The 27,909-nt window shown below is 39.9% G+C and overlaps 3 protein-coding genes and 1 long non-coding RNA gene across 6 annotated transcripts; 1 reads left to right on the forward strand and 3 right to left on the reverse strand.

The window, feature by feature from the left end:
• Positions 1-242: 242 nt before the first annotated feature.
• On the reverse strand, positions 243-2,593 carry LOC139113168 (E3 ubiquitin-protein ligase RNF34). 2 transcript variants are annotated; one of them, XM_070674116.1, is made up of 6 exons: positions 2,453-2,593; positions 1,897-2,089; positions 1,674-1,782; positions 1,166-1,529; positions 913-1,093; positions 243-759 (listed from the first exon to the last, which is right to left on the reverse strand). In XM_070674116.1, exons 1-6 carry the CDS (start codon positions 2,498-2,500, stop codon positions 584-586), a joined length of 1,071 nt encoding a protein of 356 aa, XP_070530217.1. In that variant the 5' UTR covers positions 2,501-2,593; the 3' UTR covers positions 243-583. The 2 variants fall into 2 exon arrangements, with proteins under 2 accessions (XP_070530217.1, XP_070530216.1); XM_070674115.1 differs by having other exon boundaries at positions 1,166-1,556.
• LOC139113167 (uncharacterized) lies at positions 2,453-11,432 on the reverse strand. The gene is made up of 5 exons (XM_070674113.1): positions 11,235-11,432; positions 4,885-5,179; positions 4,471-4,810; positions 4,183-4,320; positions 2,453-3,969 (listed from the first exon to the last, which is right to left on the reverse strand). The coding sequence occupies exons 1-5, from the start codon at positions 11,430-11,432 to the stop codon at positions 3,837-3,839; spliced, it is 1,104 nt and encodes a 367-aa protein (XP_070530214.1). The 3' UTR covers positions 2,453-3,836.
• LOC139113176 (uncharacterized) lies at positions 11,062-14,578 on the forward strand. Its single transcript, XR_011547648.1, has 2 exons — positions 11,062-11,984; positions 12,402-14,578. It is a non-coding gene; the product is annotated as an uncharacterized lncRNA (long non-coding RNA).
• LOC139113166 (homeobox protein TGIF2LX) lies at positions 12,501-27,617 on the reverse strand. Of its 2 annotated transcripts, none has more exons than XM_070674112.1 (5): positions 26,947-27,617; positions 18,684-18,976; positions 17,702-17,949; positions 17,288-17,446; positions 12,501-16,856 (listed from the first exon to the last, which is right to left on the reverse strand). In XM_070674112.1, the coding sequence occupies exons 1-5, from the start codon at positions 27,026-27,028 to the stop codon at positions 16,541-16,543; spliced, it is 1,098 nt and encodes a 365-aa protein (XP_070530213.1). In that variant the 5' UTR covers positions 27,029-27,617; the 3' UTR covers positions 12,501-16,540. The 2 variants fall into 2 exon arrangements, with proteins under 2 accessions (XP_070530213.1, XP_070530212.1); XM_070674111.1 differs by having other exon boundaries at positions 26,932-27,615.
• Between the last annotated feature and the right edge of the window lie 292 nt (positions 27,618-27,909).

Genomic DNA, 27,909 nt, shown 5'->3' on the forward strand with positions numbered 1-27,909 from the left:
GGCGCCACCCGCGCAGACGTGATTGCAACGATCGGACTGTTTAATTACTATTTATAATTTTCATTTTTATTTATATCGTTATAATTTTATTCTAAGCTGTTTAATATTTTTTAGCCGGCCAATTCGATGAAAACTGGATTAAAGTAGGAAGAATTTAAGGTTGGGCCGTAAATCCTGACGAGATCCACAATTCGTCATATAAATAAATGAGAAACTAATGAATTATAATCTTTTAAAGTATATGTGGATTATATTGTATCAACTTCAATTTATTATAATTCTACATTTAAAATTAATCTATATATTATTTTATTTTTATAAAAAAGATATTCTGTACAATACAGAATTTACAGTTTTCGGGATCACAGGAGATTGGAGTGTTCGAAGTTGTGCACATACACACACGTGCACACGCAACTTTATAATATAAAATTTTATATTACATTATACTATTAATTAAATTCATATCATTAATATATTACATATTTGTTTCAAAATACTCTCTTTTGTTTAGATAGAATTTTGAATTGCATTTTTAATTGAAAACAATGTTATAAAATTAATCAATAATTTAAATACCTTTTTAAGCTTTGAAAAATCGCACGACACGAACAACGTATTGTTTACATATTGGACACTCCGACATTTGCTTGCCACAGTTTATACAACAGGCCATATGGCCGCATTCCAAAATGACACATTCAATTGGTGCGTCCCAGCAAATTTTACATAACTCCTCTTCGCTGAGTTTTTCTACATCTACAATAATTTATTCACGATAAATATTAAAGAAATAATAAAATATACATTTTATGTATCATTTAATTGTGTTAATGTTTTTCGTTTAAGGCACAATAAACATCAAAATTAATTTATTACTAATATATTATATTTTAATAAACTTTTTGCTACCTTTTCTAGATTGACTGTAATCTTGCCACAATCTGGACACTTTCTTCAATAAGTCTTGTCTCTCTATGCAGCCTTTATAATCCACGCGATTTGTACTCAATAAATTTTTCAATTGTTTAATGCTTAGATACTCTAGTTCCGACGCCTCTTTTATATCCGACAATTGCACTTTATCTGACCACTGAAAAAAAAAAAGTGATTAGTAAACGCATGTATGTGTTCTTTAAACATTACTTATCAAACATGTGCGTACTGTAGGAATCTCCGTAACCATATCCGATTTTTTTTCGTTGGACGTTTCAGGAACTTCTTCCTGTTCGATAACAACTGGTTCTGATGTGGTACTTGGTCCAGTTGGATTGTTGTCAGTCTCAAATATTTCCTCTATCTCGACATCAGTACTTTTCGTTGGTCTCTCTTCGGGCGATTCGTTATCGCTAAATGGAACACTAATAACTGGACTACCGTCACTACTTTCGCTCGCTTCCTCCGCCATTTCGACATCCTCATTTCTTGCAGATTCCGCTGATGTCTGTCCGCCTGCAGCAGGCTCATTGTTTGCAGTACTGACATTTGGCATGCTTTCCATTCTATTTGCATCAGGAGCAATCCTGGAACTAATTAACTGCATTACTTTAAAATATCTAGAAAAATATATATAGTTTGAACTTCCTGTTAAAAAAATAAAAATTTTTATTATAAAACGCGGAACATAAATAATTGAGCATTAGTATCAATATATTATGCAATATAAAACATACTGTGGTTCTCCTGCAACATAATGCATTCTGGCACCTGTACCATCAGGACTCAAACATGGATCAGTCCCATTAGCAAAAAGCATTAGTAAATGTACCAGGTCCTCTTTTTCTGAAATCAAAGTGTGGCTCTATAAAATATTCTTCAAGTTCCTATAAGATTAGTGTCAATTAAGAAGCTATTAACACAGAGAGATGAACATATATGAAGCACTAATGTACATACCAACACAACCCTTGACAGAAACCTTCTTTGCTATGAGATATTGACGCAGATCTCTGGTACGCATTTGTCTGATTTGATTCCTAATAAGAGGCCTTCTTGATAACACTCCACAGCTACCACAAGTTAACGCCTTATCCAGCCTCTTGATTACACATTCGGAACAGAAGTACCTCAGGCAGTCCACGCATTGTTTCTAAACATCACATAAATGATGTAAAAACATATGTTGAGCACTGAAAAGCTTTCTTGATTAAGAATCATGTTGATCAGTTCAAAAATCTACCCGGGTAAAAAAATCTAAAACCGGATACTATAAATAAATTATACATTAAATTGGATTCTATTCTAAATTGCGGAAAGGAGAAAGGTCAAGTGTTAAAAGTAAAATAGCTTGTTACGTAATAAATAAATGATATTTTACGCTAAAATATCTGCATGACAATTTGGAATAGGCTTAAGACTTTCCTCGGAAAATACGCAGCTCGACATTGCGACTCGTTAATTTGTCCGATCACTTTGGAACTCGTTGGTGAGAAAGTCGTTGACAGGCACTCACTTTTCTCTTGAACAAGTTGAACTTGGCTTTACACGCGTCACAAGCCATTCCGTTAGATCTCCCGGAACTGGCTGTCTGCCGACCTGAAAACGATCTTGACACACGTGCTGTAAGGTATCACCGTCGTGGGAATAAAATGAGAGCAACGCGGTCACTCTACGCTTCACTCATAAAAATCTGACCCAGCCCGTACAGCGTAAAACACCGCTACGACGGCGATAACAATGACGACTATAATCCTTTAGAACTTCTAGATCAATGTTGTTATCGATTCAGCATGAAAGAGATAACGACGGAGTCCAGAGGGAAAAAAAAAAAAAAGAGATTTTGCTTGGTCAGTATGGCAGGTGTTCTAAAGCCAGCACCATCTCTGATCGACAGTGAAAACCTCGGACTGCATACATTACGTATTAATTATATTTAATTTCTCCGTTATTTAAATGGGCAGATAACTGAATCACCGTTTTTATTTAATTAATTAAGTGAGTATTAAATATTATTTATTCGATCGTTAATGTAGTTTTTAATAACATTAGGTATTACAAAGCTTGAGGTTCACGCGCGTCATTTTTTTTTTCTTGCTTCCTCTATGTTAATAAAAACTACTATATACTTAAAGTTTTCATATGTTATTATATTTATATTATGGCATCATGGTGTTGCATTCTAGAATTCTTCAATATTCAACGCATGCCTCAATGCATATGACATTCTCCCAAAATGGTATTCCTTCACGAATGTTCAGAACTTCGCAAGAAAACTTAGGAGCTTGGAGTATCGGCCACGACTTAGGTTAGAACTTAATTTATCGCCTAAAATTACGTTTAAGAAATTATTTTATAATTATTCGATGATTTTTTACCAAAAGAATATTAATATATACAGTAGTTCGTCTAAAAAAAAAAAAAAAAATATGAATTATGCAATATCAATTAACTATATCATCTATGTAAATTAATTAATATAATTATTACATAGACCACATCGTATCATACACGCAGCTATATGGCTATTCTCATGCTGTACAAAACAATGAAACTTAATACAACAAGTTGTTAGCATCATATTACAATGCTGGCGACTAGCCAAAACTTTTGACAATTCCTTAAATATTACGTACTTCTACGTATATCTAACGCGAGAACTCGCGTTATCAATCTAATGACATCCACGCATTGATCTCTTTACATCAACGCGCTCTTATCTATTACTTAATTAAGTAATTTAGTATCTGTTCGTGTGCGAAGAACTCGGAGTTGAGTAGTTATACACTGAATACAGAAACTAATAATTAATTTCGTCGACAGGGACAGATCAGCTTTAGAGACGAGATTTGCACACGGAAATCATCGAAAAAATAACTGCAAATATGTACAAGTAAATACTACATAGACTGCACGATGTTCTTCGCTCTCGGGCCCGATATCCTTGTAATAGGCTGCTTCTCGTCAAGATCGTTGGACATTTGACTCCAGTACCCTTCCTCTTCGTCCTCCTCATCGTGCGACGAGTCTTTTCTGAAAAAAACATTCACACCTTTTATCGAGACAAGAATAAATCAGGTAAAACCGTGAAAAAATTTTTTTTTTTATAATAAGACTTACATTTTAATAATTTTAATTTTAAACAAAATTTAATAATTAATAATTAATAATTTTTTTTAGCGAAAATTATCGTCGGACGGAAATTCAACTGTAAGCTGTACTGTTATTAGTTTCAATATTACTAACTGATATTTGTTACTGGACGGTAAGAACAAAGATTTCGGACAGTCCTTGAAGTAAGGCCAGCACTCTCCGTGAAATTTCCCGCGGTTTTCTGCCTCGACGTACTCCTTGAGAAGGTTCGCAAACGGCGATCGGCTAGCGCTAAAAGTAAAACGTTTAAAATTAATTTAATTTTCTATGCACCGTTAAATATCATTATTTAATATAATTTATTTATCCAACAGAGTTTTCTACAACGCAGCAAAAAGTTCTTTAAAAGGAAAAGAAGTTTTAATCGCCACTTCCACTTACGTAAAGAACAGTTTCAGCATCTCGCCGATCAGTCCGAAGTTGTTCAGGTGGTGTCCTTGAACCTCACAGATCGCCCTTAGCAGGCACGCTTTCCCGTTCATTCCCAACGTGGACAGCATGTCCTCAGCGGTGCCGTAAAGAAGAGCTCGCTCGCCGCCGTGGAACGCGTCTCTCGGCATTTCCATCGCGTCTCGCTTGTGCAGCCTGCGCTTGATGAACGCCGCGATAAAGTCTGCCATCATCATGCCGGCCTGCCGGCTGTTCAACTTCCGGTCGAAATTCGACGGTAAGGCGCCGTACGGATTCTCGTTGTCCGTTAAACCCAACTTATCGAAATCAACTAGAAAAAAAATTACATGTGTGACACGCGCATGATAATTTCCAGGATTTCTTGAGGCGGACAATCGGACTTACTCGTGAACGGCAGACTAATAGTCATGTTGCTGAGAAAACCGTAAGGCGGATGCCGAACGAAGGGTAGTGCCAAAGTAGGGGTGATCGTCATGATGGTACCAGGCGGTAGAGCGATGCGTCCGTCGTTGGTGAACCAGAAGACCCTCTTCTGCCGGTGATGCTGCCCCCGGCGCTGAGACTCGCCCTCGCTCTCGCCGGACGGTTCCGTGGACGACTCCGTCAGCACGGCCAGACCGAGCAGCAGCACCAGCAGGCATCTCCTTCGCGACATCCTGCGTCCGAATTGCCGAGGCACCTGCCGAAGTAAGTTGCATACAAAATGTTACACCCGCATTTATTTGAGAAATTTATTGATCAAAATTTAATCGATTTCGAATTGAGTGAATCGAAGTGAACTCTAGTGGCTTTCTTGGGATTTCCCAAATTCGCCGTGTCATTTTCACCGGAGATCCTTAGTCGCCGGAAGGGAGTAATGGGTACCAGGCACCGTCGACTGGACCGTACATCAGATTAATCGTTTTGTTTGCGAACGAATCGCGCGGCGAGTCGCGTATAATAACTCTCATCCTTCCGATGGCACGTCGGTGCCTCTCAAGTAGGCCAAACACCACCGCGGAATTATTTGCGATAAATCCCGCGACGGTGCATGCGTGTGTTACGTGTCGCGTCGTCAAGACTTACGGTACCCGCGGAAGGGAAATATCTTTTGGTCGTCCAGCTGCGGCAGGTATCCGCCGATGGGTCCCGCCGTCGTCGTCGCCAACAACTCGCATTCCGTTCGCCAGAACGGAACGGCTAGAAAAGTTTTCCCTTGATTGATATTCGGCACGAGTAGCGCACGCTCGCTGTCCAATTCGGCCAATTAGAAACGTAATTTGTGGGTGAGGAGGATGACGGCGGAATCGCGTCGTTTCTTCAGAGGGATAAGTGTGCCCCTTCGTCGCGCGATAAGCGTCCATTTGTCACGTCGTATTTTAGATAACTCGCGCACTTGGCGATTATCCGCCACGAAAAACATCGTCGTAACCGACGATGAAAAGGTGAGCTTGAGGGAGAACGGAATCTGGAGGAGATCGCGGAATTCTTGTCTCATTTTAATTTAAATATATGTATTTTTTTATATTTTTTTTTAACATGCATCTTTTTTAGAATTTTAAAATAATATATTTTTAAAGTGAGGACTTCTTTTTATCGTTTTCTCGCCTTAAAATTGAATTAAAAAATTTAAGAAAAGTCTTGAAACGTTCACCGGTATTATAATCAGCACGCGTAATCGTTTAAATGAAAATTGCCTATTTAAAAAATTATTAATATTATTTTTCTTTTCTGTTCTTTTTTGGAAAATTATTACTATTACGCTTCCATTACGCGATTACGTAGCCGGCAAAGTACTTCCCAATGTGGTACAAAAATACGTAACAAAACCGCGCGGCGTACCATTTTAATTACGAGAACACGATCGTTATCGGGCTGCGTGCTGCAGCACGCATTTCTCTTCCACTTCGTGTCGAACTGCGTGACGACGTCGCCCATTGCCCGGGTACCAAGACGTTACGTGTACGAGACGAGTTCATTAGGCTTTGGCCATACGACCGGCCATCCTGTTCGGGGAGAAGTCCCCCCCTCGCTTTGATCGGTATGTAACAGTATATAAACTGCAAAACAACGCGGTTCAGGGGAACCAGGCGACCGGACTGCCCTAGAAAAATGCGAGTCGCACGCACGTCTTGCCCGTATACCGCCGATCCTCATCCTCCGAAACGAGAGGCCGGTCTCAGCGAGCCCCGTCAATCTTCTGGCAAGCCCGATCCCGAGCGCGCGCTCGTAATTTATTGTCGATTAGATGTCAACGGTAACTGCGCCAACGATCCCGTTAAAATTAACAAAATTAATACGACTTCCTTCCCCGATATTTTGAGCTAACAATGATGAAACGTTATACCGAAGTCAGATCCTCGCTGTGAACGCCAGACGAATCGAGACAAGCGGTTCGCCAACGCAAGTTTTCGGCGCGTAAATTCGCGAGAGGGGTCAATAACCGTACCATTTCTTGCGCGCGGTTTGCCCGATTCCGGACTTAATGCATTCGTGTCTCGAATATTCGAGGCAGACCGGTCGTCATCCGCGAGGAATAACGTTTCTGCGCATTATCTGCCGCAAGAAATCGGCGGAAGTGCCGGAAACGGATCGAACGGCTGATCTAGACTGGTCGGCCTACATCGGTGATTTTAATGCCCGGCGAGAGGTGAAGGTTCGGCGGGTGGAAGGCAGAAGGAGGGTGGGCCGACCGCTAAGCGGCATCGAATGCATGGAATACGAATTACGATTGACCCTCATATTTCGATATGTGCACCGTGTCGTGCGTGTCCGCGACAGGGGGAGAAGGGAACGAGGAGGACAGGGAGCGGTCGGCGCGCCTCAAATTAAGCCACTTTGGCAATCAGGTCCCGGTTACTGATAGCGGCCGTGCACTTTTGACGAAGCACCGTTAGTTAACTCGTAAAAAACCGGACCGATCTTTGAGATCGAGACCGCTTCGCGTTCGAACTGATTTTTTTCTTTTAAGGGTGAGGCAGGGGGTGAAGGCGGAATTCGGCTTTAACGGTTCGCCGGCCGGTAGTTGAGGCGTCGGAGATACTTGATAAGATCGTTATCGCGCGGGCTACCGAGGGGAAAACGCTGCTTTACGAGTAATTGAATCAGCGGCGAGTCGATTTCCGCGCGAGCGTTACGGTTTCGCTTCCGATGCGGCGTCGAGGCGCGCTACGCCTCGATCTCGGATGCATCCACGTGCAGATGCATATTTTATGTTTCTTGCATCAAAATGCAGCGAATTCCTGACCTAGTGCCTTCTATACTCGCGCTTAACGGTAGAATCGCTATGATGCGCCGCGCTTTGAAGAATCGCGCTCCCGATGACTTCCGCGAGGCGAAAGGAAAAAAACGCGGAAAGAGAGAGAGAGAGAGAATGAGAGGCGGGAAGGGATGCTTAAGGTATCCCTAAAACGCGACGGCGCGGAAAAACGGCGCTCGTCTTTAGACCGGGTCTGTAACGAACGCAAAATCCGAGCCCCAAGGAATTAAATCAATCAATTAGTACCCTCAGCTGTTCATCTCGCGATCGGCTGCCGTCAATTCCCTGAGAATCGGTTCTTCGCGGAGGATATTTATCGCAGAATCGATCCCGCCGAGGCACGGCTTGCTGCCGATGGTCGAGGCAATTTGTTCCCGAGCTGACCTCTGCGCCTTCAGAGCTTTAACGTCTTACTCGTGGCTATTAAGAGTCGCGAGCGTGTCGTAGAATTAATTTACGGTGCGCGTAGCCACGTGTGTCGGGGAGTAATTACCGCTCGCCACTCGTAATCAGCTGCTTTCTAAGTGTAAACGACACGTGCGGATGTTTTTGCTACGCCGGCCAATTACACCGCGGCCGGAATAATTATTACAGAATGTAATATTATATATATATCGACAAAAAAAGAAAAAAAAGGAGAACGCGTCGACGTCGTAATGCCAAAAGGTACACCAGGAGATTAACAGGACTTTAATCTCCCGCCTGTCTTCCGATACGCCTTATCACGCCCAGATATCGACGATATACTTTTTTTGTAACCTTTTATAACCTGAGGAAATACGTACTGCGACGGCGAAGCAAATTTGGAAAATTTACTTATCCGACGGCGAGATAAAAATTTGTCCTTCCGCAAAAAAAAAAAAAAAAAAAATTTTAATTAATTTAGAAAGTCATTAATCTCTTTTTTTCACCTCGCACCCGGCATTTAATTTAATATCACGTGGATTTACGGCGATGCTCGTTAATGTGCAAATAACGCGTGTGAAATTCGCGGGGCTGCAATCTAAAGTTCTCCCTACGTTTATCGTGCATTCGTGTGAAAGCGAACGTGGATCCGCCGACGTCTCGACGCGATTACGGTCAATATGATGTTATTATGGTGATTCGTACGGGATCGCGGGTGCAAATTTAAGACGAGAGCCTTACTTTGTACTTGTTACTGAGCAGCAAGAACAGACGCTTGAAAGGTTGATAAGAAAGTCAATAGGTATTTCAAAAAAGGGAATCTAATTAAAAATAGAAATAGGGGAAGGTAAATTATTATATATCGAATAAAAGTGACGCGAGGACCACCGACAAGCCGCAGGAACCAAATATTATATCTGCGGCGTGAACCCGACAAGCCCGGGTCTCTCAGTCACGAAGGTCCTGAAACCAGTCTGGTGGGGCCTGGCGAACGGAATACGAAAAATCCGGAATCCCAGCGGACCGGGATGGCGATCTCGACACGTGGCTTGATAATACGAAGCTCTGATGTATGTAGCCGTCGACGCGTATACCGTTCGCGCGAAAGAGACGAGGAGGAAGCGTTAATGTCACACTTGTGCCGAAGGGGGTCTGCGTTGGCAGCTTGCTCACGTGCGATCGATTAAGTGGACCCTCTCTATCATTTCCCCGTTTGCCCGCGCAGCCAACGCGACCCTGTGCTCGAAACATCGCCGGTCGCCGTCTTCTTCGCGGGTGCGAGATCGAGCTTCCGGTTTTGGACTCCCGGGATGGCCTTAGATACGCGGTGTAAAACGGACACCACTCGTCAGACTTCATTGAACGCAGTTAAAATAGACCTGGGATAAATTTATATCATTCTACCAGCAGTGTTCGTTTTATACTTTAGGATTCGCTCGTTGCCTGGGTTTCAGAAACTATAATATGCGCTGCGCGAAAATGTACGCACGCAACCGTTATGCCACCATGCGTGGACTGGTCGATCGGTAATCATAAGCCTCGCGTATTCACTACACGTGCTTAACCACGGAGATTAACCCGTTCGCTCGCTCTTACCAGCCTCGTCCCGCGATCCACCTGTCCGTCATCACGGCATCGCGCTTTTTCGAGTGGTAAAAAACAAAAGAAAGAAAGAAAAAACCCCCCCCCCGAGTGCGGAGGAAGTCTCGGCAGGTGAAGTCGAAAGAAGGAGGTTTGACGGTCGATTAAGCGCGATCGTCGGGGAAGGGAAGAAAGGCCGCTTAGTGCCGACATAAGAAAAATTCTTGCGGCGGAAGCGTTCACTTAGTGAGAATAAAAATAAAATAACAATAACGCGGTAATATCTTCATCTCAACGTGGAATAGCATTTTCCCGGCTAAAAGAAAATTTGTTGTATCAGGGAAAACGCAATCCCCGCACATTTGAAAAACGGACGATATTATTAATATCAAGAGGAGAGAAAAGTGCGCGTCGTTTAAAAATCCGAAGATGCTAGCCGCGCTCGCGCTCCCCCGGAACTGAAAGACGAAACGAGACGGGGGTGGCACTGGGATTTAATCGTAGATCGCGCGAACGTGGTCTCTCACCTTTTGTTCAGCCGCTGGCGCGATCCGGACGAGGCCGCCGCCGCGGCGGGACGATATGTAGGGTAATCTTGACACACACTGATTAGCAGAGCTGATTAACTTGGGAGCCGCGCGCCGCGTTCGCTACGCCGGCGCGGCGTTCTCCTCGCGGTACCGGAAGAGATCGCGCCGATGGTCCAAGTTCACGCGGGCATGTCACCCTTGGTCATACCCGCCGTTTGCCGAAGGCGGAGGAAACAATAAGAGCCTTCGCGCGGGCACTTTACCCGCGCATTGTCGGCCGTGAAAAACGGAACGGCGAGAAGAAGGCGCGAGCCGACGATCCAGTTCTCCGCGCGTCGTTTAACGAACACTCGTTTCCCGTTCCAACCTGGAGAACGGCCGAGCGAACGTTACGCAGCTCCCGGTTCGCGATCAATCATCGCGCCGATTTTACGGGTCGATTTTTATCTCATTCTCGTATCGCGGATGCTGCGCGACCTGGACCCAGCGGGGTGCGTCGACCAGACCCACCGCGAATATCCTCGCGAGGCCCTCTCGAACGTGCAACGTTGACCGAGACGTTTTCGCGAACCGATCGAGTCGTGCGGCAGGTGCGCGAGTCTGAACGTTTCATCCCCTTCTGGGGGAGATCTCCTCCGCGTCTCTACCTACGTTGAAGTCCAATTTCGACGGGGCATGACCGACAGGCCTCCCGGACTCTGCCTCGGACTCCCGCGGGATGGAGAACGTCAGGTTGAATTAAAACAGCTTGGAAACGGCTCCTCGTCAATTACTGTAGCTCGCACCGTGTCTTTCTTTTTCTTTTTTACTATTTTTTTTTTTTTTTTTCCTCCGAGCCCGATACGTCAGACAACCGTGATGCGCCGGATTCGGTCCCGTGCTCTGCTCGCTCGCCGAGAGCAACCAGTACCCGCCGACTTTCAGACTGACCGTCGTTCTCCAGCACGGGACCATGCGTCTCCCTCCCGAGTTACACTTACCCTCCTCGTCGGCTGGCCAAGTACTCCTCCGTTGATCGTTTTTGCACGGTGGGGCCTCGTCTCGTCATTCAAGAGTGCACCTCCAGCCTCTCCGTGGTCAAGGGAGAACCAGCACGAATCGCGTCGTGCCATTTCTAAATTTTCCACCTTAAAAAAAAAAAAAACAAATATTAAAAAAAGGCAACACATAGAAGACATGATGCAAGATTAAATAAAAAAATCGCATTACCTCCGTTTCTCACTGTTGTCTCATCTTCACATTAATATAAAGCAACCAGAAGTCTTTAGAATTTCGTTTCATATTTTCCGCCGCTGAAAAATACACAGTACATAAATATAAATAATAAAATTTTGCAAGTTTCGAAACGTTATCGTGAAGCGGAAAGGTAGACAACAGGTAGAGTTTAATTTAAAAACGACCAACGTGTTTCGTGTTTTGTTGTCACCTCTTGCCCCGCAATTGAATTTGAGACAAAGAGCTCCGGGCTGCGAGGTACAATGCGCCAGCTGAAATAGCGGAGTACCGCGGCTGCTCGCGGACAAGTCGTTGCGGAATCTAAATACGGAGTGTGATATTGGGAACAAGAGAACGAAGAGACACACGCGGAAAAGGAAGACAGACGTTACGTAAAATGAAAGAACCAGCCGGCTGGGGAATGAAAAAGGGGAAAATCGAGGAGCATCCACAAAGATAGCGGTATATAGCGTCGCCGTAAAAAGGAGAAGAAAAAGGGGGTTAAAGAGGGAAAGGTATGTACGGTTAGATTATAATAAAGATTACCGTTAACAATGACGAAAAAGCCGCCTCCTCACCGGGCCCACCCCTCAAATATCGCTCAAGTCCTACCGTCGCTAACAGGGAACGACTTTAATCCCGTTTTAATTTTATACCTTTCGCCGTTTTCTTATTATTGAAACTAAAGGAAAGGTAGAAAGTAAATTAAACCGGGATTGAAATTAATTTACACTGGCGAAAACGAACGTAATTAATACATGCGAGGTGATAAGGCCTATATGAAGAGCGGTTGTTTCGTAATTAACAGATATCGGAGTTCGATTTCGATTCTATACGGTATAAAAAAATAATAATAACAATAATATAATAAATAGTCGCGACGACTGATATGGTTAGTGATAATTAATAGATATTTCTGGTCGATTTTTCAGCGATTAAATTTGTCATGCGGAGTTAGATGAGACTACGATCTAAAACTGATGATTTCTTAAAAAGAATAGAAAGTACTCTGGAAACTAACTAAAAGTAAATATTTTATGGCACCTGTATATTTCTTAATACATAATATATGCACGTCCGCATGTAGAAATCAAACTGAAAATCAACGTGCCTTCATACAAATCGGTCGACAGTTTTGCGCGCACAAGTTATTGTCGAAAAGTACAGCGATATGCAGAAAGTAAAGCTGTTTGTACAACTGTAATAGGCTCGCATTAACATTCGTTATTAATAAAATGTTTTTATAGCGAAGATATGTATCGCGATATGTCCGCGTGACAAAAGGCTTCTGCAACAACAGCCGTTTTCCGTATTGAGCTCGATTATTAGCGCGATCTCGATTTCTTTCCCGTACAACTCGAAACTAGATCGGTGACTCTTCAACGCCGCATCCCGCCGAAACATAAAACACACTATCGTATCGCACATAATCGTATCGAACTCCTTTCGCTATTTAACAAGAACAAAAGAAACAAGATGTGCGAGGAGTTCGATACTACGAAAATTTTCAAAACGTAAACCGGGAATGTGAAATTTTCTTTCACCTCGTATAAGTACGACACCGATCTTCAAAGAAAGCAATTTCATTTTTTTTTCTTTTTAACTTTTCTAAATTTCTTCAATTAATGCAGAAAAAAAAATAGTTTACCGTAGATATCGCGATCGCGTATTTTTATCATTCATACGTTTATTTTATCGAACATACGTGAAAAAAATTCACATTCACAACTCTTCACGAACATCCGTCTGATTTTCGTAACTCATATCGTAGATTAATCTTCCGTTAATCGCGATATTTCGTATCTTAGATGACCACGATATATTTCATAAAAATATATTTTATATATCACACTAAATTCCGTTTTCTTTTTATTTCTTGAAACAAAATAAAATTGAGCTCGACGTTGAGGTATACCTCGAATGTGTCTTCTAGACATTGCGATTAACGGAGGGTTAACAACCAAACGCGAAAGAAATACATTTTCTTGGGTGCATATTAATCCCAATCGATTACCAAAATCGAGTGAAACGGTGAAGCAAACTCCTTGTCGAGTTCATATTAAAGTTCCGCAAGGGCCATGTCGTTTTCACACTCCTGTCTGAGTTATTGTAGACATTTGAAGAATATCTTGTATCTCTTCTTATCTTAAATAATATTCATACGTTATAAATGCAGAAAACGCGGATTATGAAAGATGTGATTGACATGAGTTAAAAGAAAACATATATCTCCGTCACTTACAATAAACAGTCGAATAATAACGTCTTAATTATAAACTAAAGAACGTCCTTCGTGATTTAAGATGTTTCAAGAGAAGGCACGATCATGAGCTACGATCCTATCCCGCAAATTAAAAATTTTGAGCTCAATTACGATTAAGACATCGATTAATGTCCAAAATAATTTTTAAGTATATTCAAAATAAAGTGTGACATAATAGAACAATTTGACAATTTAGCATTTAATAAAACAGCGGAAAACAATTTGTCTTTATGTTAAAAAAGAATATTTTTTGTTGAATAGTATTATTAGAATATAATTACATCGATATGATAAATTTCTTGAGCATGTTCACTGCCGGCAGAAAATTCCTATAAGTTCGAGGATTTTTTAAATTCTATGATTAATCTGTATGTTAAAAAAATTAATCGCGAGGTAAATGTAATATTACAGCGCAGGAGTTATGTTGCAAGAACGTTAAAACACTGCAAGCTGCTATCTTCTTTACTTTCACAAAAAATATTCACTTTTTAAAAATAAATTTAATTCCAATGTTGAGATGTTTTATTACAACGTTAAATGAATAGCTTCTAATTCTATCGCAAAAATTGATTCAATATTTTTACTTTAAAGAATTGAGTCGACGAACTAAAGTTTTGTTTAGTGTAGCGAGCTTAAAATTTTTAGTTTGCGGGACATCAAAAGCTTATAAGTAGTTTATATACGTATTTGCTACTTGCTTTTTTTTTATTTCTGAAAAATAAGGGCTAGCTCGATAGGGATATTTTGTACATTAGAGTAACTTGTCACATCGATTCCTCCCACAGTATAAGAAATCTGGCGAACGCTCAATATATAAGGTATATCTCTGAACTGACGATAAATAATTTCATAATAATAACTTTATTATATTTTAATACTTTTACTAACGATTTAAATTTATAATATTTCAATATCTTGATTAATAACGATTTAGAAACCACTAGTCTCAATAGTTTTGTTTTAGAGTTTATAATTTGTTTATTATTTAAATATCTATCGTCAGTTGATGGTCATCTTACACTCTGCATAAGAGAGTCAATAACAACGAGCGCTTTTAAAAATAAAAAACTTTTAAAGTTTGCTTGTTACGCAATTGGCAGTGTATTTTAGAAGTATCTACTTGAAATTAAAATGATAAATAGTTCAGGAAACCTTTAAAAATCATTCGTGAAAAGTAATATTTTTTCTACAAAGAGAAACTTCTTCAATCTTTAAAATTCGTTGGAAAAATCGTTACGAATGTCAAAGTTAAAGAATTTTAGAAATTAAGGAAGACGTCGATGAATATTATATTCACGAACAATTATTGAAGATTTTCAGAGACCGAATTACGGCATTTACAAATCGATAACAATACGATCTTTGTCAGTTTGATATCAAGTAGAACTTAATGAACTTTACATCGACTTAATGATCAGCTAGCGTGCGGGAGGATCGAAACAGATACAAAATATTTAATTCTTTATTACGATAACAAGATTTACGTCATATTAAAATAAACTTCAGTTGTACATTAACAACTTTGTCCGTGAACACGAGTGTTTTGTTATTCGCTATACCGCAATCACGCATATCGTCGATCATAAAGAGCAGCGAATTGTCTCAATTTACACGGTGATTTGCATACGAATATACACGTTTACGCACATGACACATATGTGACGAACCTCACGCATAGTATACTTCTTATTTCGTTAGACGGACCTGTCGCACTCTCTCACAACATTTACAAACAAAAGATTGCTACGTTATACTGTCTAAGAATTATCTATCAATTAACACAATTTCATTATTAGTAATTAACACTAAAAAAATAGTAACAATAGTCTTTGGTTCGATACGCCGTCCTCGAAAGAACGCGTATCGTTTGCAAACGTCTATATTACGTCTATATTTACATTGTGTAAAATGTACAGTTTGCCGTAATTTAATTTCAATTATTTTTCTTTCCTCGATGTGTTTAAAAATAAAAGAGAAGGCGATTACGAGAGCGCGATTTGTGTAAAAATGCATTGTACTGATGTATGTCTTTCGCGCGCGTTTAACAAATAAATGCGACTCGCGAGGATGATAAAAAAAAAAGAAGAAAATTTCAACGTGTACTTAAAAGTTGTTGAAATGTAATGAAATTAAAGAACCATGTAAACGAAAATTCAACAATCAAGAAGGTTCGATTACAACTGTAAAATGTCAGTAGAACATCAAAATTATGTAAAATAGTGATATAATCGCGTCTCATCGACATTACGTAAGCATTACATAGAGTTAATGCTCTTTAGTGTTTCGTTATAGAAAATAGTTGTGAACATTGTACTTTTAAAAATATTGATTAAGAGAAGTTTTAAAAGATGAAATTCCTGTTTTCAGCCTTTGCCGCTGGAAAATCAATTTAACAACAAGCGGCGTGTTTCTAATAACAAAGATAAAAGTACAATTATCAACTAATTTTTATTATATAATATATATAAAAAAAAGGAAAATAATAGAAGACAAGTTTTTTTTCTCAAAAAATTAAAAATTATATCTTTACTCCGACGAAGTTTTAATCGTATGACACTCGTACTGTTCTTTAATGTTAATAATGTTAGTGAAGTGATACGATAATTGCTTTGCGATTTGTATAAATGTAATGATTTCTAAAAAGTGTAATAATTTACTATTTTTACAGCGATAAGACACTAGAATGATTAAAATTAGAAAAAGGTAATTTTTAGTTTTTTGAGAAAAATTTTTTGTTTTTTATTTATTTTATATATTGTCATAATTTTTCTTATCAATAACAACGATAATATCGCGCGGTAGATTCTCTTAATTTATATGCTCGTTCGACGGTGGAACCGCCGATGGAACAGAAGACGCAGGCGATGGCATGGAAGATGAAGGCTGCGGTTCGTCGAAAGCGGTCGGTGACGATGTGTGTGGCGTGTTCGGCTGAGATGTGGCATAGGGCATATCTACAGCAAGTTCGACGAGCATATTGAAGGAATCGCCGTTGGTTTCGTGAACAAAGGCGTTTTTAAGACTTTGCGTTGACAGGCCGCGAACTTTGAACGTAAACTCTAATTCGATTGGAGACAGATGTTGGCGAGGTGCGCTCCAATATCCAGCAGGTTCTTCAGGAGATCTATACGTTAATAAAAGGGGAAAAAATTGTTTTCAATCTTTATATTTTAAGATATATTTTTTGTAAAGTCTAATATCTGTTAATTTTTTTCACAGCACCGAAATAATATGTAAGTGCTGTGAGCATAAAAAATTTAATTAATTAATTAATTAAAATAAATTATTAGTGCCGAAGAGGCAATTATTTAAAAAATGCTCGACTTTCATATACATGAGTTTCTTCCTCTACATTCCTTTCAACGTTATGTACGTTACCATGCTACTTTTTCATTTTACATTTACTTAATTTTATTTCGCGAGAAAAATTGACGACCTCGTGGGTATATCGAAAGCTCACAAAAAAGCGTTTAAGCAGATGGTTTGACAACAGTCGTATAGCTGTCATTAATTCTTTTCTGTCGAATACAATTGTCGTATCAATTAAAAACTTACCTTCGGTCGTATGGTTGAGTATCAACGTCGCCGTCTTGCTCAACTTGAGCCTCGGCATAGGGGCGAACGATTACATTGGGCCACCGTATCGAAGGCTGTTCCTCTTCACTGTGGTAATCGTTTAGACTGCTCTCGTAATCGTTCGGACTATCCTCATTTCTGCGTAGGCATTAAATTTTTAATAACACACCTGATAATTTTATACACTTAAATAATCTGTATTTCTCAACTTTCTAACTCTCCCAAGAGAGGAGAAGTCGTCATTGTCAGTGTAGTGAAATAGAAAATTAGTTCGTAAGCGACTAAACAACGTTCTCGTTCGAGTGTCTTCTGCATAAGTCAGTCGGCGTCGTCGAGTCTTTTCAACCTCGTAAAAATAATAATATAAGTGAAATAAAAATGCAGGATATTTACCGATATGTAGATTGATCAAATTCGTGTGACAGACTTCTGTTTAAGTGAGCCGGCCCATCGTGAGGTAAATTTCTGTTTAAGTGCGCTGGTCCAGCCACCGATGGCTCACGCTGAAGCGGTTCGAGGGGAGTCCTTCGGCCAGACCGACGGGCGCGGCGCGATATCGTGTACTTGTTCGGATTCTCTCCGGCGTCTTGTAAAATGCCAGGTAAAATGCGTCGCCTGGCGTTGATAAACCAATTGCAAACCTGCAAAATTCAGTAATTAGAAATTTGATGTAAAATGGAGAACGCTCAATGGAAATCCATGTAAATGTTTTAAATCCAAATATACGTGTACAATATGTCTCGAAGACTTTCAGACATCTATTTCACAACGCTTTTAAATAATTTAATTGGTATAAATAATTGTGGGGCATGGAAAAAAAACTTTAGCATTAAATTTTCAATCATTGACGTTCTCGGATTTAAAAATGGACGACGGTCACTTTCTTGATTATGATTGGCTTTTAGTGTGCATTTAAGGGTATCCGGAACTCTAGGAGCCCGTTCAGGTAAATGTACCATTTTTCTTATAACGAATTCGACCGCTTGTATTGGTTTATTCTGAAATATGAACGCCTTCGCATGTTATACTTTATCCTTATTTTTACCGAATGTTGAATAAGGATAGTAATACATGGAGGCGTTCGAAATACTTCGCAGCCCTGAGAAAACATATTAAAGTAACGCGCATATTAAAAGCACTAAACACTGAACATTTCACGATTTAATTTGTTGATATGCTTACACTAAAGTAGGTAATTTTATGTCAATTTATCTGTAAAAATGTATTAAAAATTTAAATACGCAAAATTTTAATTTTATAATAACTGTAATTTAATCACCTTTTTTTTTTTAAGTGAAAAATATATGAGAAATAAATAACTATTAACTTAAAAGGACTTGTAAAAATTGACAAAGGATGTGAAACGAGCACTTACTTGAAGGAGCGATAAGCGCGTTTGCAAACGGAGCTCCTCCTTCTCGGCCTCGTTTGGATAAGCGTTGAACTTGTGCTCGCTCAACCAGTGCTTCAGGATGTTCACAGCTTCCCTTGGCAGATTGCCGCGGCGCTTCCTTGGATTACTCTGTGCGCTTGTTCGTCGGCTAACGCGATTCGCGTTGGGCGATGCTCGTGGCGATGTGTTCTCCGCTTCCGACGAGATGTGTCCGTCGTCCTCGGATACTGCTTTGTTCGCAGCAGTATGTTGACAATGATTCATCAAGCAAGGCTCTGCAAAGAGAAATACAATTACGTCACACATATGCTAATTAAAAAATTAAATGAAATAAAATAAAAATCCAGAAGTTTTCCAGAGAAATCAGAAGATGCGATTTTCTCGTGACAGAATTCATCTGTCAAAGCTCTTACGGATAGCCACTCACTTCGTCTTTTCGTATTACGCACTAACGTAGATGATGGTGATAATGAACGCGATCTTGTTTTCGACGTCGAAGATGTCGACGTCGAAGGTGTCGAGGATGACGATGTCGAGGACGACGATGTCGAGGATGACGATGAAAACGACTTTGAGAACATTTTGAGTAAAATGTCGCCTGTTCAAGACTTGAAACTTGTACAAGATAAAGCACGAGCTACTGAACTGACACTGCGAAGGATAAAACCTTAATAATCTCAAGAAACTGAAGGTTTGTAAAAATCAGGCATTGCTGGCAGGTTACAGGCCCTTATATTTGGCGAAGGGAAAGGGTGGGAAAAGTTTGCCACCAACCAAATTTTCCCATTTCTGCGTACAAAGAATGGAAAATAGAATAAACTCCCTTCCCAAGAAAACTAAGTACGCTAAGAGGTGGGGACGTCATTATTTCACTTTAATAAAATTGATTGATAGCTAATGGTTAAAAAAATTAATTTCTTTTTAGTTAAAGATACAATTAATTAAAAAAATATAACATTTAACTAATAAAAAATTAATAATTTTAAATTTATACACTATACATATATAAAAAATAATTAATTAAAATCAAAAGTTTTTTTTTTAAAATAATTAAGTTAAGCTACAATTTATTAACAATTTATCTTTATTTTAAACTAATTAACTATGCAAAAATCGTAAAAATTATCGCAAAAAAATAGAATTTAAGATACGCCACGCAAAGCCTTTTTTTATTAAATAATTATTTATAAACATTTACAACAAGAAAAATTAATAAAATTTTAGCATGGAGAATATTTAAACTTTATGCTGATGGAATAGAGTTGAAGTAACGAGTATACAATTAGCCGAATGGTGGAAAACAAAATCTTATATCGGTTAACCATGTAGACAAAGAAAAATGTAAGCTAGAAAAAAAAAATCTTTTTGCTTTTTTTTACTTTTTGCCATTGTTTGAACTCAAGTTCCCGACCTGAAAAAATCAATAAATCTAAAAAATGCTTTGTCTTGTACGTTTTGTCGGTGCATTGCTTTACCCCCACTGCATGACGGACCGTAAAACTTGCAGGAGAAGAAGAATTCGGGTATAATTGTGAATGACTTGGAAACGTAAAAGACATTGCCTGCCGTCTAATTCTCTTTTTCTCCCTATCATTTTCAAAATCTTCCATTGTGACGTTTCTTTTGTGTTTAGCCTTGTCAGCTATCACAACAGACAAAAGATATTAATTAATTTAATAGTGTTCGTCAGCAATATAAAATAAAATATTCTGCTAAAATTCTTTTTTGTTTCTTTGTATTCTACTTTAGTTTTTTTGTAATTTGCTTTAACAAAATGTTTTCAAAGAGCTATATGAAACAACAATTTGTCACTGTTTCAATTTTTCCTTTTAATCCAATGTTTCTTGTTTCTTAAAATACAAGTATTTTCGCTCACACTTTGTTCTCACCTGATATCCGTTAAGATTTTTCTTTGTACTTTACAAAGCAGGTACATAAAGGCAGCAGTAATATTAGTTATAAATGGAAAAATTATTCAGACCTTTTTTTTTTTTTGCTTATACCTCGGGATATATGTTCTTTTCTATAGAAACAGAAGCATAAAAAAAAAGTCTCATCGAGATAAAAATTAATCAAGTCTTTGATTCTATGCGACTATATTCTGTCGACGCATCACTTTCCCGCGATGAAAACGCGTGTGATCCCAGATTGGCGCGAGATTCCCTTTCATTGAGGCCGGCGCACGCGTACCGTCGGTCTCGGTTATGCAATTCAGGGTTAGCGGAGAGCTCGCAAATAAACGTGAGGTCGTGAGCAAAGTGATTGCAGTGTGCGGAAAGCGGCCGAAGCGCGAAGCAATTTATTTCAATGGCAGTCGAAGCGCCCGGCTGACGATCGTGATGAATGCAGGTGCAATTGGTTTCAACGACGTGTCTTGGGTGTGCTATTATCATATCGCAAAGAGGAAACCTTGCAGCTTCCAATAACGCCGAATGTCAGAAAATTCGGGACGAATTTTCGAATGCCAAAAAAATTTTTAATCAGAGAACACGAGAATCATAAATGTGTGAAATGTGCGAGGGGTTTCCTTCTTTCTCCTTTTTTTTTTCTTTTTCATTACCTTAGATAGAAAAAAATATGGCAAATATGAAGTTCTTGTGAAAGACGTAGAGGATAATTTGCTATTCGTCAGAAATATGAAGAATGTGACTACTTTTGTAATTAGATACGAATTGTGCATCATCAGACTATAATTCATACGTGAGGAATAAGAGAATGGAGAAATGTATACGAATCACGTTTCCCTTTAAAGATGCAGCAAACAAAATTTGTAAATTTAACTTTAATTAAATTCTTACAAGTTATTCGATCGATATATATTACGTTAATTCCTTTTTAACAATTTATGATTCGCGATTACGGGAAAGCAGGTCCCGCTCATTTGTTTAAATCTTGCAATGGAGATAAAAACGGTAATGACAAAGTGCAAATTGTAGACATATATTGACATATATATATTCAATTATTAATCAAGCTAACGTTAACAAATCGTCGAATTCATAAGTCGAATAAGCTCTACGGCAAGGTACGAAAAAGTATCAGAGATTAGTTGAAATAAATATTAATAACAAAATTAATAAAATAACTGTGGAGTCTTTGACGACGCGGTTCATGAATTAAAAAATAAAAAATTTCGACAGAACGGCGGGGACGAAATGTCCTCGTCAATGAAGGCAGCGGCGATAATTATTCAAACTATGTTATACAATATCGCGTGGCGTCGCAAGAGACGTCTCGTATCAGAATCTAATTATTATCTGTTTAACGTTTACGTTGAGTTAACGGATCGCGAGTTGCGCGTTGAATAATATCGGAGCGTTGCATAAATCGGCGATATCTGCGAAGAGTCAGAAAAAGCGCGCGATAGGTCGTGTTACATTGCGAACCACTCGAGATACGAAGCTACGACTTTAAATATATTCATACCGAACAAATAACTCTGAGTGTATAACTGAAAACGAGCTATCGGCAAAAGAAAAGAAAAAGAAAAATGTTTGATGCACGCAAAATAAAAAAAAATATAAAAATGCAGAAATAATATAATTAAAAAATATTCAGAATTAATATAATCAAATAAATATTAAATACAATGGTAAAAATGTTTCCTTTGTTTATTTCAAGAAAAGATCTACTAATATTACTTTTCAAAAAAAAAGCTGTTGCCTTAATTAATAGACGATCCTTTTCTTTAAACCGGTATTGATATTTCTACAAAGAAAAAAAAAGAAAAAAAAAATTAAGTATTGTTTTAAAAATAATCTCAAGAAAGATTCCAGAAATGGTAAGCATGCACCTCAAGGATGAGTTCATCAATCACATCTGGCATTACAAAAGAGACCATCTGCTTTGTTAGGTCAATAAAAAGAAAGTATGTAGATAAAGCGGGGTGACTATTCATAGCATGACAGTAAAAAGACAGTACTTAGAATATTGCTCGCTACAACGCTTATTATCGAAGTTTTGATCCGAATTTGTCCGCCAACCCCACACGCGCGAATTTCTTTGTGATAAATTACGCTGCTACATAGATCACGTTGCACGCTGTGAATTATACGCGCACGTATCTAGGAGACACCGTCGTTATCATACGCGAATTCGTAAGTTGTATGGAAATAAAATTCTAAGGTCGATTTCCCTTTCCACGACACGCGGTCTCCGGAGCGGCGATCGCGCTTGTTATTCGAATGATTATGTAAAACTTATGCGAAGCAGAGGTCGGTCGACATCGAACGTCAAACACAGAAAATGAACGACGAAGACGGTTACGTCGAGGCCGATACACAGTAAACACGGAGTGATAAAATCGTGTCCCCATATTGAATTTGCAGCGCCTTCGAGCTCACTTTCGATCATCCGAGGAATTAAATAGAAAAATTAATGAAAAGAGCACGATTTCTTTTTCCGTTTCTTTAATATAAAAGCGTTGAAAAAAAAAAAAAAACATAAAAGTAGGACATACCTTTCGATTTTTATATTTATTTTAAAAATGTCTAATGATTAAATGCGATAAAATAATGTAAGGAATTATTAAAATCTTTAGAGTGAAAATTCTCCTGAAAACGCCTCTTATCGTAATACACTTCCGATCGAAACAACTGTTACCATTAGGCTGTTAATTTGGGTAGACAGCAAAATCTCGTTCAAAGCCACTTTAATTAACAGCGCGACATTAAAAAGCGGGTGACTCGCCCCTTTGCCGATCAAATGCTAATGACGCCTGCCAACAAACCGGCCCTGCCAAGAGTCATTACACCCTGGTATGTGCGTTGACGATGACTTTAGAAGCCGGCATTTCGTGTCACTATAAATTTAGCCGAGAGCCCTCGTCGAGTTAATTGTCGTTACGGAACGTGACGTTGGGAAAAAAAGAATAATCTGCTAACCGAGAAGGGGGATATCGGGATCCGAGTTTACATTTTCATCCACGAAATTTATAGCCGCTTGCTCGGAGATGCAGGTTCACGGTCGAAATATAATAAAATAACACTTCAGGTAGAACCAGTGAATCGAGAGATCGATCGTATTATACGTCTTCTGCATGGAAAAATTTTATTTCCTCTTAAAAAAATTACTACGCGCTGGAAAAAAAATATAGTTACGTTCATACCCAACTGTGCATGTTTAACTGATAGCGATTTATACCAAGAAGTTGGAACGACTGACCTTTAATCTTATAATTCTCTGGGTCAGAATATTACTGTGACATTATTGAGAACTTTTACTTTTAATCAAATTTCCTATGTGTAAGAACCGATTCCGTGACGAAACCGATGCAGCTGGCCAAACCATACCTCCGCATGCATCTACGCAGAGTCTGGTCTCGTGGAGCAGACGAAAAGAGGGGAACATGCCGGACATATGACCCCCTCTCCGTGCCACTGCCTGACAGATATCGTAAAAGAAAGCGAGGAGGTTCTTTTCTCGTGGAGACGCATCTGTCAACGTGATAGCCGCTCCTTACGCAGCGTTACGATATAATAAGCGGTCACATCTACTAAGTAACACTAGGAAGACTCGTCGCTCTTAAAATAATTTAAGTGTTCCGCTCGTTCCATATTTAGCGCGAGTGATTCGCGTTCGGGTCAAACAGATCGGCCGAAACTCGTGAAAAAGGCAAAGAAAAGCGACAGAGCTAGGAACTTTGGAAATGAAGTAACGCGGTTAAAACGTATTCGAGGATGAGAGAAAGGGAGATTGAAGCCATCAAGATGTTTTGAATCTAAATTTCAGCGCAGTAGACGTTATGACAGAAAAACAATTTATACGATCACCAAACGATCTTTCCAGCCGAACCAAATATCAAGAATTGAAAGACGAGCTTGCAAACACGAGAAAAAAAACAGTAAAATTTATCATTCAAAAATGAATGATATCAAACGATAACACCTTCTGATTTGGACTTAACTGAATCGATGCGAAAGCAAGCCCAAAAGACTCCGGCAAAAATATGAAACTGTTAGACGCGTCGCGTTTCCCAATTTTAATCGAATCAATTCTGGTCAATGCTGATGAATTAATCGACCTTTCTTCGAGAAGTGCATTTCGCAAGATGACAGCGGCTCCTCCGGAAACGGAATCCACCGCGAGAGCAGCCGCGCTAAGAGAGAGACATACTAAATTTAGCGCTCGAGTTTTGCAGTTACGTAAGGTCCAGTAACCCGACGGCGTAAAATTAGGATAGCTCCTCTCGCCGTCGCGCACGTCTAGGCAACAGTAGCCGTCGTTGTCGACGATGACATTGCTTTATAGTGTAATATATCATTTCGTCGACGGAAGAAAAAAAAAGAAGAAAAAAAAAAAGAAAAAGAAATCCGTCGAATTCAAAGACGGCGATCGACCGAATAGAAATTCCTCTCTCTTTTTTTCCCTCTCTTTCTCTTCCTTTTCACGCATATTCCTTACACACTTGCGCCTTCGATTATTTATTATCTTCATATTTAACGCAATTAAAGAAAAGAAAAGTTTGACGCTTTTCCGTCGAAGGCGCGATAAATTCATCAAAGTCTTGCTTCAATCTTCGTTATGGAAAAATAGTTTTTCAGAAATAAAAAAAAAAGAAAAGGAACAAAATTTACTGCGCTATTATTTACAAGCTCAAAGTATAAATATAAAGTATAAAATGTCCGAAGAATAATCTCAAGGATTCAAAACACGTAGTCGAGATTGACCCGCGGACGATTAACGGAGTACATTGCATATGGATTCGGCTAGGCTGAAGTAATTGTCGATTCAATGCAAAGTGACAGCGCGTATCACTTGGCAGATGTCACGAAGGTGAGCGCCATATCCCGCCGCAACGCGCGTCTAAGGGCAAAGTTTTAAAAGGCGCATTTGCGTGTACCAATATCTATCTGTCGTTATACCGCGGTTTAAAAATATCCGCGGTAAAAGTTTTTTTTTTTTCAACTTCCACCGGTGTGGCTTTCAAGCAAGCCGCCAAGAAAATCCGGAAGTCACGCGTTTTATTTTGGCTCTTAAGATTTCGAAAATGTCAAATGTGCAGTCGCAACGAGATAATAATCATTTATAAAAATAACGAACGTTCCTCGACACCGGGATTTCGTCACGCGGCATTTCTTACGTTCGCGCGGCCCGACCCGTCAAAAGCACGTGCTCGCAAACCGCTACGGGGTTCACTCGAACGCCAGCACGGAGCGCGCTGCTTCTCCCGCTTTTGATATAGCAGATCATGCGCTGCAACCACGTGCTTTCGACGTACGCGAGAACGCCTAAGGTTGCCTCACACCGACGATCGGCGGCGACAGTAAATCCAAGAGACGCACAATTAAACGATTACTTTATTTAAATTTCTTCGATATTTATATTAACTGCATTGTAATAAAAAAATTAATGAAAAAAAGGAAGCGTCTAATTCAAAGCGCTAAAAGTAAAGAATTTTGTTTTTTAATAAACTGTCAAGTATTCTTTTGTTATTGTTAAATATAACGAAAAATTAAAAAATACCAAAAATAATTATTACTCTTTCGTGACGTTAAAAAATTTTTTATGATAAAAATCTTAAGAAATTAGAATGAGAAAAGGAAATTTCAAAGTTCCGCCTACTCCTTGTTTTCATCCTTCAAAGTTTATGTCTTTATTTAAGCGTCACGCCGGAGGGCGGCTCGGAAGTAATGTCCATTTGTACTTCCGAGTCGTTGTTAAAAACACCTGTGGCAGGCTACCGAAAAAGGTTTCAGGCGGCCGTTAAGGTCCGGCATTGTTCCCGAAGACCCGAAATTTACAAGAATCGACCAAATGTACAACAACTATTTTTCAAAACCGAACTTTCGACCAATCAAAATCCTTGTTTCAATATAATACATCGTAACAAACCTCGTCGGTTCAACTCTACTAAAAAAAAAATAAAAAAAAATTCTAACAGCTCGTCATATTTATTAATTAATTCAAAGCTTCGTGAAGGCATTGTGCGCCTTCTATCCTAAATAATCAATCACTTTATACGTTTCAAAATTCCATTCGCTGAAGAAATGTTGAAATTTTCCATTTGCAGGGCATGTTTTCGCCATAAGCTTCTATAAAACCTCAAGAATTAAAAGAACTCTAGAAGCTACCTAGACTCGCCGTCGACTCGGATAAAAAAAAAGAGCGATGTCAACAAGCTTTTTATACCTTTGTCTTTGGTACCTTACCAGGTATTACAGTTTCGAAACAGCCACGATAAACAATGCGATAGTACATGACTAGGAGCGCTTACTCCGTCAGTTTTTACCTGGCCTATCATTACCCATTCTTTGTCCCAGCTGCATATCCGGCGATCGTAGGTAAGCGTCGTCGACGCTCTTTAACATCAAATGTCCCAGAAGCATCGGTGTACGCTCGAGATGTCAAAACGGCACAAGATCGTCTCTGACGTTATCGAAAGTCCGGCAGCCCATAAAAAAGAAATAAAATGGGACGGAAGCGAGCTTTCTCACGTGTCGTGTTTCCCCGCGGAAGTCACGGCGCGGCTCGCGTCGCGGCCCCTCGCAGGCGGCCGGAGGCGCGAGAACCGGTTCGGCAAAAGTCCGCGCGTCCGATTCGCACGATCACGTGCGTGCGGCCGTCATCGGCGGGTCGATGCGAGAACGACGTCGACGGCGACGCGATCGCCGGTCGGTTTCCCCGGCGCCGCATTTGAGGCGCGCTTCTCGTCGCGGCGCGACACGACGCGTGCCGCCGTACGTCCCCGTCCGGTCCGGACGCGATTGCCACATCCAGTTCGCGTCTCTTTTACTTCTAGGATTCGACGTGACGACGCGGTGCAAACGTGGGTCCCGTGGTTTCCTCCCGATCGAGCGGCAGCGGGACGAATCGAGCACCTGGCGCGCGCGTTATCGACCCGCGGATCCCGTGAGTCCTCCACCACGCGCGTCACACACGTACGCACGCACGCACGCACGCACACGTGCACACGCAACAGCAAACGATACTCCGCGTCGGTCGGCGATACGCGCGTGACTGCCGGCAAAGGAACCGCGGCTTCACTTTTACCCCACCGCTCGCGGAACCGCGGTGAAGCGAGAACGACCGGATTTAAAGCCGCATCCGCGCGCGCTGGACCAGCCGAGGTCTGCTCTTTAAACGCGTCCTTTTTCATCTTCCTTCAATCCTTTTCTGATTTTTCTTTTTTATTCTCCTTCTTCGGAAAAAGACTCGACGATTCGTTTTCTTTCTTATTTTATTATTTTTTTTTTTTTTTTTATATTAG

Source organism: Cardiocondyla obscurior, linkage group LG02, assembly GCF_019399895.1.
Source record: "Cardiocondyla obscurior isolate alpha-2009 linkage group LG02, Cobs3.1, whole genome shotgun sequence".
Classification (NCBI taxonomy): Eukaryota; Metazoa; Arthropoda; class Insecta; order Hymenoptera; family Formicidae; genus Cardiocondyla; species Cardiocondyla obscurior.